This window comes from Rousettus aegyptiacus, unplaced genomic scaffold (assembly GCF_014176215.1).
Source record: "Rousettus aegyptiacus isolate mRouAeg1 unplaced genomic scaffold, mRouAeg1.p scaffold_m13_p_5, whole genome shotgun sequence".
Lineage (NCBI taxonomy): Eukaryota > Metazoa > Chordata > Mammalia > Chiroptera > Pteropodidae > Rousettus > Rousettus aegyptiacus.
This window is the reverse complement of record NW_023416308.1, coordinates 77519798-77538980: the sequence shown is the minus strand read 5'-3', so window position 1 is coordinate 77538980 and position 19183 is coordinate 77519798. Positions and strand designations below refer to the sequence as shown.

At 47.8% G+C, this 19183-nt stretch overlaps 1 protein-coding gene across 8 annotated transcripts; it reads right to left on the bottom strand.

Annotated features, from left to right (window-relative positions):
* Positions 1 to 31: 31 nt before the first annotated feature.
* On the bottom strand, positions 32 to 19015 carry PGAP2 (post-GPI attachment to proteins 2). Of its 8 annotated transcripts, none has more exons than XM_036221635.1 (7): positions 18834 to 19015; positions 13173 to 13328; positions 6015 to 6199; positions 2207 to 2459; positions 1960 to 2066; positions 1211 to 1319; positions 32 to 1003 (listed from the first exon to the last, which is right to left on the bottom strand). In XM_036221635.1, exons 3-7 carry the CDS (start codon positions 6180 to 6182, stop codon positions 873 to 875), a joined length of 768 nt encoding a protein of 255 aa, XP_036077528.1. In that variant the 5' UTR covers positions 6183 to 6199; positions 13173 to 13328; positions 18834 to 19015; the 3' UTR covers positions 32 to 872. The 8 variants fall into 8 exon arrangements, with proteins under 8 accessions (XP_036077528.1, XP_036077530.1, XP_016013454.1 ...); XM_036221637.1 differs by having other exon boundaries at positions 1972 to 2066; XM_016157968.2 differs by lacking the exon at positions 6015 to 6199 and adding an exon at positions 10200 to 10374 and having other exon boundaries at positions 1972 to 2066; positions 18834 to 19012.
* Between the last annotated feature and the right edge of the window lie 168 nt (positions 19016 to 19183).

Sequence of the window (19183 nt, the reverse complement as noted above, 5' to 3'; positions counted from 1 at the left end):
TTAAAAAGACAAGCCCAAGACAAACCAAGCCTAGCCCAGACTGTTGGCCAAATTTTATTTCCTGTGAAATAAAATGTACAACCAAATGAGCTTAGGGCCTAGGACAATAGGGAGGTTGGTGGGGACACCAGTTTGGGGGTAGGAATCTGTGTCTCTGACCCCTCCACCTCACATTTTTGCCAAGGAGGAAGAGTACAAGCCAGAGATTTCAGGAGGGAAGGGAAATACATGCTGTGCCAGTGCTCTTCCTGGAGCAGGTCATCTTTTTGGTACAGACCACCACCAACCAGAAGGTGATGTCAGAAGCACAGACTAGCAGAGTCCTTGGAAATCATATAGCCTGCCCATCCCCATCATCCACATGGACACACCAAATCAGGTAGTCGGTACTAGACCTGGGTAACCTTAGCGTGTGACTATGGCCACAAATCTGGATGTGTATTGTAGATGAGACACATTCGTGAAGAGAATGACCCCATGGAGAGAATGGCTGTGGTTTTCAGGTAGCAGCCACTGCTCAGTGGTCCCTGACCTCAATGAGAGGTGGCTATGTTAAGGCCAAGAACCGGATGGTGGTTATGAACCTCAGGACTTTTTTTAGCACCAGACAGTGGAGCTTTCTTGCCAACTTAGTTTCTTGGGTTCTCTCAGGTAAGGGTGATGCTGCCTGAAGGCTTCTGTGCCTTCAAGTGGGATAGGGGAATGGAGAAGCCACAGGGCTGGGTAAAGCCTTGTCTGTGCCCTTCCTCCTTTCTTTCCCCCTTCCCCCAGCTTCAGTAGGGCCTAGAGAGGACACAGTAGTTAGGAAAGGCCAGCATGGGAATCTTGTTTCTAGTTTCTGAGCAGTGGGCTCCTCCCAGCAGGAGAGGGGTTTAGAATCGCTTTTCCTCAAGCTGTGAGGTAATGAGCAGCTCCTTGTTCCCGAAGTCCCACCAAGCTGTCATGTGGAATGCCATGTTGGTTAGGACAACGGTGTACTCCAGGATGGCAAAGATGGTATACACTGTTGTGAGGACATAAGGAAGGGCATGGTGAGCCTCCTGCCCCAACATGCCCCAGGCCCTCTTGATAAATCACCACCATTACATCACTACACTACAGGGAACACAATGGCAGCCAGCCCCCAAGACCACCACCATATTGCACATTATAGAAAACACAACTGTCCCATAATTGCTGTGACCACCTATGGATCCTAGCCTGGCCTCACCTCCAGCTTCACAATACATGTTGTGCCGAAAGTAGACAGCCAGCGCCGTGAAGAAGGAGATGAAGTTGATGATGAAGAGCCGCTGTTTCCAGTTGTAGGACTTGTGATCCTATGGGATAGGCTGTCTGATCACTCTGTTGCTTGTTGGATACATGTGGGTAGCCTCCCCATTTAACCTCAACTCCTCAGAGCTGAGTGTTCCCTCTTTTTTATGGAAGGGGGCACAGGCAGGGGCAGCAGGAATGATGGGCATGTTCACATCTCTGCATCTGGGATATACTGGGCCAAGAAGTAGTAGTATCTCTTCCCTTCCCACTTCAGGGAGATGGAATATGAAAGTTAACTTGGAGTCAACCAACCAACCCAACACCTCCACATGCTACAGGAAGAAGGTGTGTGTGTGTGTGTGTGTGTGTGTGTGTGTGTGTGTGTGTGTGTGTGTGTGTGTGTGGCGGGGCAACTGGAGTTATTACAGACCGCAGACCCTGATGTGGGTTTCTAACTCACTGCAGCCTGGATGCTGCCCCTCATTCCACCCCCATTTGGAGCCTCTATCTCCTCTGTTCTCTAGTCTCCCATACTACCCAAACACAGTCCTAGATTCTGACCAGCCACCCTCCACTTCTCCCCAAGCCCCAGCCGGGGTTCCAATTAGAACTCTAGTTCCCACTTCACCATTACCTACATCCAGAGGACAGTTCTCCTTAATCTTCTGGGCTGGCTGGAGCCCCACTAGGGGTAAACCGTACCTCCTGACTTACTGTGTGCTTCTTGTTCAGCCGCCAGATAATGCAGGTGAGGAGCATGTAACTTAGGGATGCAGCGATGAACACAATGAAAGCATTTTCATGAATAGCTGGAGGGAAAGAGAAAGGTTGGGAGTACACATTGCAGGGAGCACCCAGACCCTATGTCTGAGGCTCTGAGTAAGGGAGGGGTAGGGGTAGCCCCTCCCCGAACCCTTCCCCGTTCTCCTTCCCTCATCCGGGCACCCACTGAAATCTTCAGAAGAAGAGACGTAGGTGAGCACTAGCAACGCGACGTTCTCGATGACGTTGAGGCTGAAGTTGAGGCGGCAAAGCAGTTGGTAGCTTGGACATGGGGAGGTACAGCTGAGGTAGTGGTTCCAGTAGGCGAAGGCCACCAAGAAGCGTGGTGCTGAGTGCAGGCCAATGCAGAAACGCCACACGTAGCGCTGGGGCACCTCCCCACCAATGGCCGAGCTCACCGAAGGCAGGTAATTGGGCACCTAGAGAGTTGTGACCTATTTGGGCACCAGCTCCTGCCAGCCCTGCCCACCTATAGATCCTTCTCTCCATCTAATCACCCCAGCTCTCAGATGGCTCTGCTCTAGCCCCTTCCATTCCAGGAAGTCCTCCTCCAGGGACCCCCAGAGCTCTCCTGGGAGACCTCCCCTTCGAGATCCTGGGTCCCCAATGTGCTTGGTTCTCTTTCCCCAGCCAGCCTGGAGTTTGTACAGGGGCATGGTGGACATTCTTCACCTCCCAACATATGGAACCTACATATGGCTGAGAAGGCTGTAGACAGGTTCAGAGGCTCTCTAAGCCTGTAGTGGAAGACGCTGTGAGAGGTTCCATGAGCCCAGAACCTCAGATTCAGTCCCACGGATAGGGAGAGTTAGACCATCAAGTTTCCTTGGGATAGTGCTGGATTCACTGCCCAGCTGAGCTGTTACACTGACTGCTTCCAGCTCCATTTGTTCTGGGAAGGTGTGCCAAGGTGATAGAAGGTACTATGAGACCCAGGGGGAGTTGAGCTAGAAGGGTACCCCACCTTGAACATGTTTAAAAATGTGGGTGCTCCTAACCTGGGGCAGTCTAAGAAAATGACCCTGTTCTTATACATCTCGCCCATCCATCTTTCTCAGAGCCTAGGATTCCTCATTACTTAAGGAATTGAAGAATCATGCTTTAAAGTTGAAGAAGGAGGAGGAGATGATACTCAAATGCAAGGATTGGTGTGCTACTTGTATGGAAGAGTGAGAGGATGGGAGATGAGTAAACAGTAGTTTCAATGGGGACAGGAAAGCCAGGGATGAGAGCACGATCTCTTAGACTCCAGGGCCTGGAGCTGCTTCTTAAACTTTAACATGTATACAACTCCCCAGGGATTGTGTGAGAGTGCAGAGGTCTAGAATCTAAGAATCTGCATTTCTAAAAGATTCCAGGAATGTGGAAGCTACCAGTCTGTTGTTCACACTTTTCATGGACTTTTTTAGACTTTCAAAAAAGGACAAAGCAGTGCCAGGGCCCAGCAAAGGAATGCCCCTGCAGCGACTAGTGGGACTAGTCTTCAGGGGTGGAGTTCTGTAAGATCTCCTTCTTTCTCCCAACAGGGAAGCTGAATGTGTCTCCAAAGCAGCTGGGGAGATAGGCAATGATGGAGGCAGCTCACAGGGCAGGGATAGCCCTGGGGGAGCACTAGCCAGGGGCTTCATAGTCTTCACAGATAAGGAGATGGATTCCCGTCAGCACTGTCAGATGAAACAGTGCAGAGCTCCCAGAGAGAGGGTGCTGCTCTCCAGGCCATGGCTTGAGATACCACAGCTTGGGATCAGGCTCACATATTCACTCTGAATAATCAGCGAAGAGGCAACATGGAGGCTTTGGAGCCACACAATCCTGGGTCTGCATCCTACCTGTGCCTTTATTAGTGAGGTAACCTTGAGCGAGTCACTTCATCTCTCTGAGCTTCAATTTCCTCATTGGTAAAATAGAGATACCACCACCTACTTTGCAGGGTGATTGTGAATACTAAGTATAATGTATGCAAAGCATCTACAGTATCTGACACACAGTGGGTACAAGTGATGGCTTTCAGCAGACAAACTTCCCTGAAAAGCCTACAAATAGGGGGTGAGCTACTACGTGATTACTGAACATGCGAAGGCCTACATATTAGTGAGAGGTGGGAATCATATCTTTACCAGATACTTCGGAGATTCCATGCCTCCTTACTTGACTTGTCTGCTCTCTGAATAGGTCCTCTGAGTTAGGGTTAGTGGGAGTGTTGCCTCCACATCCAAGAATATTATTCTGAAAACTACTGCCCTAGTCTGAACTATTTAAGGGGAATAGGATCAGCCTCTAAAACTTGGTTGAGAGAGCCCAGAGCATTTAAGGACCCAGAGCCCTAACTGATACTGGGAAACAAGTAAAGCATAAAGATGGCACAGAGCTGGGGGGGGACACCTCAGGAGGAAGAGAGAATTGAGGCCCTGTGGCCCTGTCCAGTCCTCACAAGCTCCTCCCAGATTAGGGGTGGGGAAGGATTCCAAGCAGGAACTACTCCTCCCTCTCTATCATCACACACACACATACACAAATCAGTTACAGATACTCATATACCCCATCCCCATTCCAAGCATGTATGTTCCCACTCACCAACCACATCAGCAACGAGAAACATCAAGAGCTATCAGAAACCAGTTACACAGCTCACCTCAAACCTCCCCAGGAGCCCAGCATTAAGGAAACTGAGAGATAGAAACAACCTCTTTCCCCAAGAATAAGCAACCTTTGGCCTGGAGGACATGGCTCTGGATCTGTGGCAGGGGAGTGGATCAGAAATTCACATGAGATAAAGGGAGGTGACCCCCAAAATTCCCTATCATAGGATCACAGACTTCACCATTAACAATTCATTCCTTTGGCTTCAGATAAAAGTCCCCTGAAATTTTGGATGACTTTTCTATTTATCTTACTGCCCCCTACCCCTTGCCAACTGGATAAAAACTTACATTCTGTTATTCTACTCTGGGCCCCATCCCCTCCTGTCTATCCTCATAGTCCCTTCCTTAGCTTTGGTCTCCCAGTAGCATGAGCCTCATCACTGGTCTCCCTACTCCTGTCCCATGCGCTTAAATCTGTTTTCCTTTCAGGAGGCAGACTTGTCTTTTAAGCTGCAAATGTAATCGTGTCTCTTTCCTGTTTAAAATCTTCCCAAACTTCCCATTTCCCTCTGGATAAAATCAAAAGTTGTCAGCCTGGCATTTACAAAGATTCTTCACCCCCACAACAACAATGCCCCCTCTTAGAGGAAGGAAGTCTTCCCCAATGTCCAAGCTGGGTTAAGTGCTTCCTCTGGGCCCCACAATCCCTGAGCTCCCTTTTATCACAATAGAAATCCTGTCTCACTTTGTAGTTATTGCCTGTGTCTAGGATTATCTCTTGTAGAAATGAGATACTATAGGCAATGCCATGTTCAATTACATGCCCCTGACACAGAAACCCTACCCCTGGGCCCTCGGCAAAGGCCTGGTAGACTATTCTTGGAGGTAGAAAGTCCATCTAGGTTTCTAGCTGGTAGAGCCCTGAGTGGACACAGATTGTGGGGTCGAGGCTGCCAGAGAGAGAAACCAAACTAGAAAATTCCAGGGCAGGGCTAGAGGTCCTCTCACGTCAGGGCCCCAGTTTGGGCTAAAACTATCTGTTATTTCTCCTGGCTTCTGGCCTCATCTTACCTTCTCAGTCTTGTCTTCCCTCCCAATCTGGTCTTTCTTCAGCCCCCTTATCTCTCTCATGATCTTTCTTGCTTATTCCTACTCCCTTCCCTTCCCCCTCTCCCTTCTGCTCTCTCTATAATCCTCTTCTACTCTTGGAGGGACTGTGACTCTACTCTCTGAGTCTCTCCCCCAAATTTCCCCTAACTCTGACTTGACCCCCACCACCCTTTTATTTCTTTTCCCTCTCTCTGACCCTCTGCCTTCTCCCTATTCGGTTTCACCCTTATCGCCATCTCCCAACCTGGCCCTGACCCAGGTCCCAGGGAGCCTGGCACTCACCCCACAGTCAGTGGCCACCGTGTACTCAAAGTGGAACATCAGGGACCAGATGATGCAGAAGAAGAAGCCGAACACAGGGAAAGTGATGACCCACCAGAGCATGGCTGTGAAGCGGAGCCGGAACATGGTCCCATCAGGGTCCAAGGGCTGGGAAGCCGCAGAGAACATCCTGTAGGAAGTGGTGCCTAGGCAGGGTTGAGGGACACAACTTAGGGCCTAGTGGGATGCCTGGGAAAGTTGGGCCTTTTCCAGAGCTTTTCCAGAAAAATTAGAAAGAGCATAAGGGAAAAAAGAAAACAGTGCAGAAGAGAAGTAGGTGCAGGGGAAGATGGGGAAGGAGCAGCAGAGATAGGCAGGGTCAGCTCCTAGGAATCCCTTTGGCACACTGGTCCTGCAGGGCCACCTCTTGAAGAGTCTGGAGAATAGAGGCTCCTAGTGGCCTGGTCATGGAAGCTCTGATAGCCTACCTCATTGTCACTACCCTCCTACCCACTCAGGAGAAGGGTCATAGGGAGAAGGGATATTATTCCCATTCCATAGAAGGGGAGACTGAGGCCCAGAACTATGTTAAGATCAAATATTAGGACTAAGGCTTCTTGCCACCTGACAGCTTAAGGCTCCAATCAATGCTTTCTTCAGGCCAAGTAACCTAGACAAAGGGCCCTGGCTCAAAGTGGCCCAAGCTCTCCTGCTGACCCTGTCTGACCACATTCCTGCTCTTTACCCAAGTTCAACTAGGAACAGTGGGCATGCCCCAGAACCTGTTTCAATGGGACCACAGGCTGCCAGCCATCCCACCCCCAGGCTCAGAATGATCCAAGCCTCAGGCCAGCAGTACCCTGATCCAAGATACCATGGTCCCTCCAGACACCCAGACCTCCATCTCCTTCCTCTCTGAGAAGACCATGTCACTCAATCCAAGGTTTACGGCAATCTGAGGGTCACGGGAACCTTTTTCACTCAGTTTGAGCCTGCTGTGCTGGGCCAGACCAAAGACAGGCAGACCCGGACTCAGGGAGCTATGCTTCTTCTGCCCTTCTCCCTCTAGACAGAGAACTTCCTCCTCCTACCCGCTACTGCCCCGACTACCATGACTCCTCAAACTGGGCTACCTTCTAGGGGTCAAACAGAGAGACAGCTTTGTATTAAAAAAAACCTAGGACCAAATCTCCCCTTGGGACTTATACCTCCCTCCATTAAGGGAACCCTATTCCACTAGTCCAGCTCAGCATCAGGGAATGGGGCAGGGGAGAAGGGGCGCACTGAGCAACACTCACACTAGGTGCTGAAGGATCCGGGGCTTGGGTTGAGGGCTCTAACCAGACTGAGACTGTTCTAAGACTAGAGGGTCCCACCCCCAGCTTCCCAGGGCCTGCCCTCCCGCCCACAGAGCCCAGATCTCCACGCCTGCCCAGGCACACAGCTTCCTAGGACTGACAAGTCCATGTCATAAATTCTGGAACACTTTGCAAAGGTAAGAAGTGATAGTGGCTAAGGTCAGCCCATAGCAGCTTCCTTGCCTTCCTTGCCAGGGATGGGGAATGGGACCTCTCTGGGAGTTGTGTACAGGGATGTTTCTGGGGAGCGGAAAGAGAGAAAGCAAAATAGGATTTGGCCCTTTGTTGTTAGAGTAGGACTGAGAATGTTTATTGGGCCCCATTGGAGAGCTGGCTAATCTTAGGACAATAGATTCATGATTCAAAAGAGATTTAGACAGGCCTGCATATGAGCTTTCAGTGTCCATCCAGCCTGCACCTGTGCAGGAACAGCTATTAGCAGCTCAGACTGCAATAACAGGGGCCTAACAGCCAATAATAGGAATGGAACAGTCCTGCTTTTGCCTGTACTGGCCAGGCCATATGAAGTCTTATGCCCAAATCAGGGCCTAACATGGAGAGAACAGTGACCAACTGGGCCAAGTTCAGGGGCACATGTCCTGTGAGGGTTGCCTGAAGGAACTGGAGCTGTGCTACCTAAGAAGAGTAGACTCAGGAACTCTCATTACTGCCTGCCCATGTCTGCAGGGGTGGCTAGAAGCCTGAAGGAAAGGGTAGTTCTAAGGCTCCCAAGGCAAGGATTCACCAGGAAGAGAGTATATGTTCACTATAAGAAAGAGCTTGCTAATTGTTAGCTACTAAGCCTCCTTGAAATAGGCCACCTGGGGAGGAAGAAAACTCCCCATCACTGGGGATGTGCAAGCAGAGGCGAAGTCGTCTAATTATAGATGTGTTAAACTAAGGTTATTTCTTTTATTCTTAGGGTTGGCCATTCCTGGGAAACTCTGGGTGAGAAATTGAGAGCATATGTGAAAATCTCCAGGTGGCTCTAACGTGGTAGTCCCAGGGAGTGAGTACATAATACCCACAGGTCACTAGGCCTAGTCTTGCCCCTCCTGCAACTACCAATGCCTTAGCTCCATAACAAGTATGTGAAGAATGGGTCACAGGTATGAAGGTATGCTGAAGTCATTGATCCCATTAGCCCTCAGAGCCAGCCATGATGGGCAGAGCGAATAGCCTACTCCATTTAACTTCATATGCTGTACATATAATTTTATGTATGGACTATGACTGCATTATACCATGCCTTCCTTTTCTCAGAGTACTGGGTTGGGGTGGGGTGGCGGGGGAGGACCCTATCCACTTATTCAGCAAATACTGATTCAAATGCAGTGCTCACCTTTAAGGAGCACCCAGTCTGGTGGAGAAGACAGAAACAAATATGTCATAGAATTGTATGAAAGATAACAACAGAGATAACTGTGGGCACCCAGAGAAGGGAGTGATTAAGTTTTCCACAAGGAGGCTGGGAGGGCTTTTTGGTGAAGGGCACACCTGAGCAGAGTTTTACAGGATGAAGAGGAGTTGCCCAAGATAATAGAAACATTTGGTACATTATCTAAGGTAAGAACTAGGTCAGGAAAGGCTCTTGGATGGACCCTTTCTAATCTTCCCCATACATCACCTGGTCAACCCCTTTCTTCCGGTCCTGTTCTTTCTGATAGTTCCCAACAGTTCCCAACACTGAGTCTCATCAGATTGCTGCCCACATATCAAGGCACATGACTACTCAATGACAAATCAAGAGGAAAAACTTCAAGTTGTATGAACAAAAGAAGTGCTCTACCCCTCCATCCCCCACCAGACTCCACTGCCAGTCACAACCCTTTTTCTGGAGCAGATGCCTTTATAGGAAGGGGGGAAGCTCAGCTGACTGGGGTCCTTCAGAGCTCTCTCTGAGGTTAATCTAAGGTCCATGTCTAGACCCTTAGGCTAAATTCCTCTCCTGCTCTGCCTTCCAACCTGACAATCTACTTCTCTGCTTTCTTCTGCTCCTCACCTTTCACATTCTTTAAACCACTTTCCTACCCTTCCACTACCAGGAGCTCTACATTAGCCCTGAGAAAGAAGAGAGAGGACAGGAATTATGAACCCCATTCTAGACATGGGGAAACCGAGGCTCAGTGTCCATGTCTCAGGTAATGTACAGATAGTGGATAAACTAGGAGTATAACAGAGGTCAACACAGATTTCTCCCCCTTTACTCCAATTCCTACAGGGAAAGAATTCTCACATCTTTCTTCCTGGCCTAGCACAGCAAATCACTATCCAGAGGGTGCATGACCACCTATGGAACCTCAGAGGGCATGAGACCTACCCCAGAAAACATATCTACACACATAATCAGGTCTCCATCCAAAAAGGCACAAATACTGTTTCTCTGACACATATATCCCACTCTAAGCCACTATAGTCATGTCTCTTACAGTCACACACACACATATACATAATTACATTCCCATAGAGAAAGGCACTGGCCACAGTACCACACTTAGAGGCCCTAAATGCTATCTAGCCCAGTACTGTTCTCTCTCCATCCTCCAGAAGACCCTGGATGTCCTAAATCTGCCCCTCTATGAAGGACTGAATTCTGGGGCTGCCCAACTTCAGTGACACCGTCCCCCCACCCCATCCCCCAGCAACCTCCATGGAAGGTAGCAAGAGACTAATCCTCATGACCTCAATTTTCAGGCACCCTCCCACCCACCCCATCCACACCCCTCAGCCCAGTATGTTTGATAGACCCCACTGGAGAGCTTGCTAATCCTTTTACAATAGAATCAGGATCCAAAATAGATTCAACTGGGCCTGAATATGAGGTGTGAATGCCCACTCCAAGCCCTACCCCACAATGTGTAGCCGTAGTCTCCTTGAAGTGGAAGAACATGGACCAGAGGATGCAGAAGAGGAAGGCGACAAGTGGACAGCAGACTGTGACCAGGGCCACCATGGTGAAGCGGAGCCGGACCAGGGTCCCATCCCGGTCCAGTGGCAGTGGGACCTGGTACATCTTGTCAGACCTGGGGATGGAGTGGCATGCTGTCAGGGCCTAAGGCAGCAAGGCTGGGACTCAGTGGTAAAGTCAGCCCTTATGCTCAGTCCTCAGACTAAGTTAAAGGCTGAGGGGTCTGAGAGGTAGCCACTAAATTTGGATGCTCCTGCCTTGGATGAAGAAGACTAAGAATCCCATAAAAACATTCACCCTCAATTTCAGAGAAAAGACAATGAACCAAATAATCCTGTGCTACAATTGGGAGAACTCCTTACCCCTATGTGGCTTGATGGGCCTAGAACTACAGGAGCTGGCTTAACTAGTCTCTCTTGTTTCAAGAACCAATCCTAAAACCTCCCTGAGGACAGAATGGCCCATCTCCTTCCCCAGGCTCTTGAGCCTCCAGGCTTCAGAGCCTCTCATTAGCTCTCATTGCTTTACCCACCAGCCCAGGGCCCCTCTGCACCTTCAGTCCCTTCTCAGTCTGTGTGCTCTGTGTGCCTGGACCACAGTCCACAATGACTCCATGGAAGCCAACAGAACCTCGACCCCCTGTTTGTCCCCGCCTGCTGCCTCACGTGCTCTGAGGGTGAAAGGCTTTGCAGAATCAGGTCTGGTGCTAGCCTGGGCTTGCTATTTGCTGGAGAGAGCTGCCTGGTCAGCTTCTGGAGGCTTCCCAGTGCCCAGGGGCCTGTCCACCTGCTCTGGAAAGTAGGTAAGGGCTCCTGAGGAATGTGACTCCCTGTTCAGATGCAGGTATCTAAGGTCAGAAACTAAAACAGCTGAATATACACCAGCAATCCTAGCCCAGTACATTGAGGGGGAAGTTGAGACCAAGGGAAGGATAGGAACTTGCCGAGGGACACACAGCAAATAGAAGGAAGAACCAGCAGTGAGGAGATATGGGGCTCACAGGGTAACAAACTGCAACTCTGGTCTTCCAACACTCTCCTCTCTGGGCCAGAGCTCAGAAGGTTAAATTAGGTCAGTTTAGGAGGGGAAGGAAAAGGGGTGTCTGTCCATAAGAAGAAGAAAGGTAAAAACCAAATCCTATATAGATGAGTCAGTCAGCCCTGTCCTCGTTGTAAAGAGAGAGAAACCAAGACACACAGAGAGGAAGGCCCTTCCTCAAAGCTGTATGCTTTGATGGAAAGCCATCCTACGAACTTAGGTTTCTTGTTGCCAAACTAGGGCTGGTTCCAAATATATAAAGAATTTGCCCCTTCTAGACTCAAGGGCCTTGCCAGATGAAGTCCCAACTCTTCTGGGCCCCGCCCGCAGGACTCTCCCTTCTAGTCCCACCCTCTGGAAGAACCTGACTTCTATAAGGCTAGCCTCCTGACGTTCTGGAACAAGCCAGGAAAACATGCCTCAACATTTTCATTCATCTTACCCCACCCACTTTTTGCAAGGCAGACTGCCCCAACTGCTTTAGCTCCTTTCTCCCTCTGGGAGCCAGAGGTCTCCCAAGAGAGTTGGAAGTAGCTCTGGTGAGCCTCTGCAATCACATTCCTTGGATCATCCCCAAATTGTCTATAAGTCCCTCAAGGCCTTGGAAGGGGAACACTTTCTCCATCTAAGCCAAACTCAGATTCTGTGGTTGTAACAGTACCAGTACCCACTCCCAACATCCCTCGTTGAAGCCGGCTGCTCTAGATCTCTCAGGAACTACAGGGATCCCCAAACTGAACACCAGATCCTCAGGGAATGAACAGGCACTGCCCAAGGCAGGGGGGTCATAAGGAGGTTTGAGGGACAGGGTGTTCCACTTCTTGGAGATATGCCTGGCCCACCTTTTAGCTACGTGACCTTAGGCAAGTGACCTAACCATTTGGGGCCTGTTTCCACAGTTGTTCGACATGTGGATCATGTGGTTCAGATAAGGTCATTCCAACTTGGTCAGTCAACTCCTCCAGGCCTCAGGACAGGAGGTTCACTACCTGAAGAGCAGCTGTTCAGCCTCAGTCAGCTCTAACTTCCTTATAGGTTCTACTTCGTTGAAAACTTCTTTCTTTGAAGTACCCCTACCCTATCTTCAAAGGTCACCATAGATCTCATTTTCCAGTCCAAATCCCTGCTTTCTGGATGCCTTCTGAATCCAGGCACCCTGCTAAGCATTACATACACATTGTTTCTTTTAATCTTCACTATAATCCTATGAGGTAGGATCTACGGTCTATATATTTCCATCTTATAGAAGAGGAAACTGAGGCTCAGGGCAGTTAAAAACACTTGCTCAGGGTCACATTTTACTAACTGGTAGAGGCGGGATTTGAAACTATGGGGTTCCGAGCCCCGCCTTCCACCTCCATTCCGGGACACCTAAGGAAGAATTCCGATCAGGAGTCCCAGTGAAAAAGCGAGAACTCAAAACCTGCACACCCAGCCCCATGCACGAGAGCGGAAGGAAAAAGAAGCAACTTAGCAAGTCGGGGCAGCAATAGTTCCCCGTCAGGCACCAAGACCCCCAGAGTTAGGGACCCAGCACTGTCGAGGCTGGACCGCGTGGCCGAGCTCCCCCAAGCGGGGCTGCCCGGCAGTTCAGCACACCTATCCCTACACTCACCCAGGCTGTGGCTGCAAGGAGACTGCGTCGGCAGAAGGCAGGAACTGGGGGACCCAGGAGACCCGGGGAACCCGGGGGGGTGGGGGCGCGGTACGCCCAGGCCCCGCCAGGGGGTGAGCGGCGGGGAGGGGGATTAAAATGGGAATGACGGGGGGCGGGGCTGGCCTAGTGCGCGCTTGGGGCGGAACTTGGAAAGGAAACTGGGCCCAGATCCTCTGCTAGCTCCTCCCCGCTTTTGCGGACCCCTGCCCCAGGCTCACCCCTTTAATTTGGCGTCCCTTCATGCCATGCCTCTCCAGCCTTGGTCTTCCCTACTAATTCCAGCTGCGTGGGGGCAACCGGAAGAGCCCTGGACACCCGGGTTTGACACGTTGGATAAGCCACCTTATCACCTTAACTCTGCCGCATTCCATCACCTGTTGAAAGAACATAAAATTAATTCAACAAGGCCCCGAATTCTCTTTATTTCCTGACCCCAGACTCTTCTGCCCTCCACTTTTCCCTTTCTAGTCGAATCATCCAGCTTCACTTTTTTAAAATATTAAGCCAGTTTCGCCCAGCTTTGGTGCCCCTCCCCCAAAATTTGTTATCCAGAGCCTATTTGGGGCATTTAGCAAAGGGCAGAGCACCTTACAGGTAGTGAGAACCAGTGAGGCCCACCCCGGAAACTCTGGGCCAGAGCTGTTCCCGCCTATGATCAAGAGAGGGCGCCCTGTCCTGTCCGACATAGCAGAGACAGATGATCTTCAGCCCCAGGCCCTGGGTCCCTTCCCTAACATGAAAGCGTTGATAGTCAGAAACCAGACCCCAGGGTTGCCTCCCCACCCTAACTGATCCCTAAGGGACTGCGAGGAAGACTCTGGGCTACCTTTCCAAAGACTATCCTACCCCAATAGGGAAAGAAGATGAAAGAACCATAATCCTTCCTGCAGGCACAATGCGGGGTTGTCAGAGGACCTGCAGGGGTTGGCCCGCCTCTGAGCTAGACAACACCATCACATTTTCCTCTATTTAAATCCCTACAGTAATAATTAGCACATTTTGAGTACCCTGTGTCCCAGGCACTTTTCTACTTTTTACGTTGTCCCATTTAATCATAAAAACGCTATGAGGTAGATAATATTAATATCTCCATTTACCAATGGAAAACAGAAAATATGTTACCTACTCTTATAGTTAGTAAATGTCAGAGCCAGGAGTCTGACACCTGAGGTCAATTCCATTAATCACTGCATACCGTTGATCCCACAAGGTAACTATAATCACCACTTTGTAGATGAGGAAACAGAGGCTCCAATTTAATTAACTTGCCAAGCTTATTTCCTGCATTCCCTTTGTTCATTCACTCAGTCTAGGCCCTCTCTGTGTCAGGCCCTGGGATGGGCAATGGTGGGCCCAGATATATTGGGCCCACTTCTGGGGGCTTGAAGTCTAGAGGGAAGGTGTCTTACTCTAAAAACTACTTTTCTTGACTATGAATTCTTCCAACTCTGTCCTTTAAGGTCCCAAAGCAAGTGAATGATTAATAAAACTTTACTCAAAGAACCTCTTCCATTTAGTTTCAATAACTAAATTTAGGTTTTCTATCGTGGGGCTTTGCATCATCCTCTTTGTTTAGCTCCAACCCACAGATGTCTGCTTCTGGCTCTTGTTCCCTGTCTTGAGTTCTTTCCTGGTCCCACATGTTTACTCTCCCTGCTTATCTGGCTTGGAATGTTTCTTTTCCTCCATCTCAGCAAACTCTACCCTTCCAGTAAAGGTAGTAATTAGCATGACACTTTAGTAAGTTAGGAATGCATGTGGTAATTTCTAGAGTGATCACTAAAATAATAGAAAAAGATAATTTAATCTCCAAATTGATACAGGAGGAAAAATGAAATAATCCTGAATGTGGGAAAGGGGATTTAAATGGCCAATAAGCATGTGAAAATATGGTTGCCATCTTTTCATTGGGGAAAGATGAAGACCACAATGAGATGACATTTCACACCCTCTAGGATGACTATAATTAAAAAAAAGAAAAAGAAAATAACAAGTGTTAGCAGCGATGTGGAGAAACTGGAAACTCTCACATATTGCTGGTGGGAATGTAAAATGGTACAGCCACTTTGTAAAAAGAGTTTGGAAGTTCCTCAAAAAGTTAAACATAGTTACCACATGACCCTGCAAATCCACTCCTAGATATAAACACCAAGAGAACTATAAACATGTCCATGATAAACTTGCACATGAATGTTCGTAGCAGCATCATTCATACTAGCTGGCCATAAGGTGGAAGTAATTCAAATGCCATTCAACTCATGAATGTATAAACAAAAATGATATATTCATAAAATGGAATATTATTCAATCATGAAAAGGAATGAAGTACTGATACATGCTACAACATAGATGAACCCTGAAAATATTATGCTAAATGAAAGATGTCAGACGCAAAGGCCACATATTACATGATTCCATTTATATGAAAAGTCCAGAATAGGCAAATTCACTGAGACAAAGTAAATTAGTGGTTGCCAGAGGCTGGGGAAGGGAGAAATGGGGAATGACTGCTAATGGGTCTGGGGTTTCTATTTGGGGTCATAAAAATGTTCTGGAATCAGATAGTGGTGATGGTTGCACAATCTTGTGAACATACTAAAAACCTTTGAATTGTACAATTTAAACAGTTAATGTGAATTTATTATGTGTGGCTTATCATGTTCTGTGACATCTCAGCTTTTAAAAAAAAATCTGGCAAAGGGCTGGGCCTCAATAAATGGCAGTTATTACTACAAAAGAAGATAAGTAAATAAAGAAAAGGAGGAGTCCAGTCAAGATGGCAAAGTAGAATCTTAAAAATAAAGAAAACAGTCATCCTCATAAAACCAATGCAAGTGAGGAAAGTGAGATAGAGGACAAATAAATAAATGAGAAATAGAAGGAAAGTGAGATAGAGGACAAATAAATAAATGAGAAATAGAAACAGAACTACTAGGACAAGTAGAAAGAATAAAGTATTAGATAAAATCCTGAATATATTGTTAAATTCATTAAATGCAATGAACTACATGTTCTAGTTAAAAGTCAAAGGTATTCACACAAGATTTATAAAAATTTAATTTTATGCTACTTACAAACATCACCATTCACTATCAAGTTATAGGAAAAGAAGGAAATCAACATTTACTACTGAGTGCTTACTATGTGTCGAAAATGTGCCCAGTCCAGTCCTTTGCAAATTCCATTATCTTATTTGACCTTCACAACCACCTTATGAAGTAGGAATAGTGTGCCTATTTTATAGACAAGAAAACTGGGGCACAGAACAATTAAATAATTTATGCAAGGTCTAAAAAAATTAGCAAATCTGGCATTTGAACTTAGCCATCTGACTCCAACTCTGCTGCTTTTTCCAATCCATCATATAAGAAATTTAAACCATCCCTCTGGAAGAAAATCTCTTGCCTTTCCAGGATTCTGCAGCCCTTGCAGGTCTGTCCCCTCCCTGAGCACCAATCCCTCAAGGCTACATAGGGTGAGTTCTCAGGTCATGTGTGTGAGACTGGGGGCTCCCAGGATAGAGCTGGACTTTTCTTAGCTCTATCTCTCTTGACCAGGGCAGAGTGTGGAGCTGCAGATATCTCTGTGCTCCTGATGCCAAAACAGGGCTAGGTTCAACAAGCTTTTATGAACACGCACCAAACTCCATGTGTCTTTAGAAGTTCTTCCCTGGGCTGAAGTCCCTGAGAATGATGAACCTGTGGGCCACATACACACAGGGTACCTAATAAGAGTACCTCTACTTAGAAATCACCAAGGTCACAGGGAATTCCTCCCAGGAGCACAGCTGGTCCAATGTCTCCCCCTCTAGTCTTCCCACAAGTAAGCACTATTTAAGGTATTGCATACCCACTAAGTACCTTAGACTGAATGTACTCACTCATTAAAGACATATTTCTGAGCCTCTTTTCTGAGAATCATGTCTTAGAATATTTAGAATGGAAATGTCTTGACATTTTTAAAGAATATAAATAATATCTATCATTCACTGAGGGCCTACTGTGTACCAGGTACCTTATAAATGGTTTATCTCATTTAATTCTCATAACAACCCTGTGAGGCATTTTACAGACAAGGAAACTAAGGCTCCGAGGGGTTAGGAAGTTTGCCCAAGTTTCTAAGGTTAATACATGGTTGGGTTCAGATTTAAACTCAGGGTTCTCCAACTCAAAAGTTTCACACTTTTACTTTTCTACTTAAGAAAATAATTCACTCATTCATGTGGCAAACATTTAACATGCGCCAATAGTCTATTTGGCTTTAGGAAAACTCAAACAAATAAGTGGAGCAAAGGGGTTTAGTTGAGTTTAAGGATTGGAAGGCGAGATATCAAAGGTTCAGGAGGGCAGTAAGGAAGCTATTGTAACTATCCAGAGAGAACTAATGACTTTCTGATGTAGAGCTTAGGTAAGGGAGGGTGGAGGAGGAGAAATGTTTGGGTGGAAGAGTTAGAGTTGGGGGAAAGTGGCTGGAGTCAGATGAAAATTTTTTTTTACTATTTGACACTTCATATATATTTTTTTCTTCTTTCAGTCATCTACTAAGCATCTACAAGTACCAGGTTTCTCCTATACATAATCTTATTTCATCTTTATGACAAATTATTACACTTTTTGACAAATTAATAAATTATCTCTAATCCCTTGCCACCACTGAAAACCCGCAGGGATATAAGATCACCTACTTTGGGGCAGCACCCATTTCAATTTTACATTGATGCCCCAGGAAGAGGTGGTGGTGGAGCAGTCATTCATATAGGTTTTATGAGCACAGTCCCTGGTATTCTGTGTAGGATGCTCAGTCACTAGGTCTAGTTTCTATAACATGGTCAAACCTCCCTTTTGTAATATCGCTCTTCCGCACCAGGCCTGGCCCAGGCAAGAGGCGGTGGGTAGGAACATCACTGTTAAAGAAAAAAAAACCACCCATCGGTTCAAAACGGCATCACTCACGCCAAAAGCCCACGATACCAAACCTAGATTTAATACCTTATCTAACTGCACTTTCAACCTCTCCTAGAAACATAATCATAATCAACCAGTATAAAATTTTCTGGTCAAGCATCAGTAGGGTAATCTCACAAACACCCTCTCTATCCTCCATAGAAAGAAGCAATCTACATAGTAAAAACCTTTCATCTTCTCTTCCCCTGAAAAAAAAAAGTCAGAGCCCCCAAATAATACTTTCTTTTGCTAATAACTCCCTTGCCCCGCCCTTCTTCCTGAACGACCCCTCAGGTTCCCTTCCAGTTGCTAGACGGGTTGCTTCCCAACTTATGAATCGTTTAATAAAGCCAATTAGATCTTCAAATTGACTTGGTCGAATTTTATTTTTTAACATCAAGATGAAGAAAATGCAGCTCTAACTTCCAAGAGCCCAGGCACAGAAGACATGAAAGTAATTGATTACAAAGTGATATGGCTAGAACAGAGGCCTGCCCAAGCATTAACCCAACTTGCTGAGAGAGATCAGCAAATATACCCCAGAGAGGGCGGGCACATTTGAACCAGGGCTTTAAGAATGACGGGTCTGGGAGGGGGTGTTCGTAAAGGGCAGGTGGGCAAGAAGTTCCAAGAATCCTCATTTGTATCCAGTCCTGTGCTTAGCCGGAAATTCTCTTACGGCATTTCTGATGTTCATAACGTCTATCCTAGGGATTTGGAAAGGGAAAACGTGCTGGGGCTGGCATGGGTCAGGAGACAAGGAGACCAGGTTTTAAGGCCTCCAAGCAGCTGCAGACAAGCTACGTGGACAGTCAGACCACCTACGAAGGCCCTCCAGCACCGCACGTGGTCTGGTCAGGAAGTGAGGGCAGGACGACCGGGAAGCCTTTCCATCACCGCCCGCGGACTGGGGCAAGGTAAGGGTAGAATAGTTACCATGCCATCCTGGAGCCTTCCCTCTGATTGGCCCGAGCTTCAGCAGCCCGGGGCTCTGCGCTCCAACAAAAGGGGCGGAGCGTTGGTATAGCGTCACCACTCTTCTCCCACACCCCGCCCGATGTAGCCATTCATCTGCCCTCTTCGAGGGGCCCTGTGTGACGTCACGAATCTCTCCCAGCCAACCGCGGCAACGAGGGACGCGACTCCATTTCCCTCCCACCGCCCCACCGCTTTCCTCCCCCTAACTCCTTATGTCCCTCCTCTTCCCCTTCGCCCCTTCTCCCGAAGTCCGCCCTCACGTTCGGTTTCAAAAGACTCATTGCCCAATGAGTAACAGGGTAGGCCCA

Bases quoted from the DNA above. Each gene is read 5' to 3' on its own strand.
- PGAP2 (XM_016157970.2), bottom strand. From the start codon at position 10,364: ATGTACCAGGTCCCACTGCCACTGGACCGGGATGGGACCCTGGTCCGG. The intron at 2,460-6,014 runs GTGAGTGCCAGG...ACAACTCTCTAG, and splicing joins CGGTGGCCACTGACTGTGGG to GTGCCCAATTACCTGCCTTC. The intron at 2,067-2,206 runs GTGGGTGCCCGG...CTTTCCCTCCAG, and splicing joins CTCTTCTTCTGAAGATTTCA to CTATTCATGAAAATGCTTTC.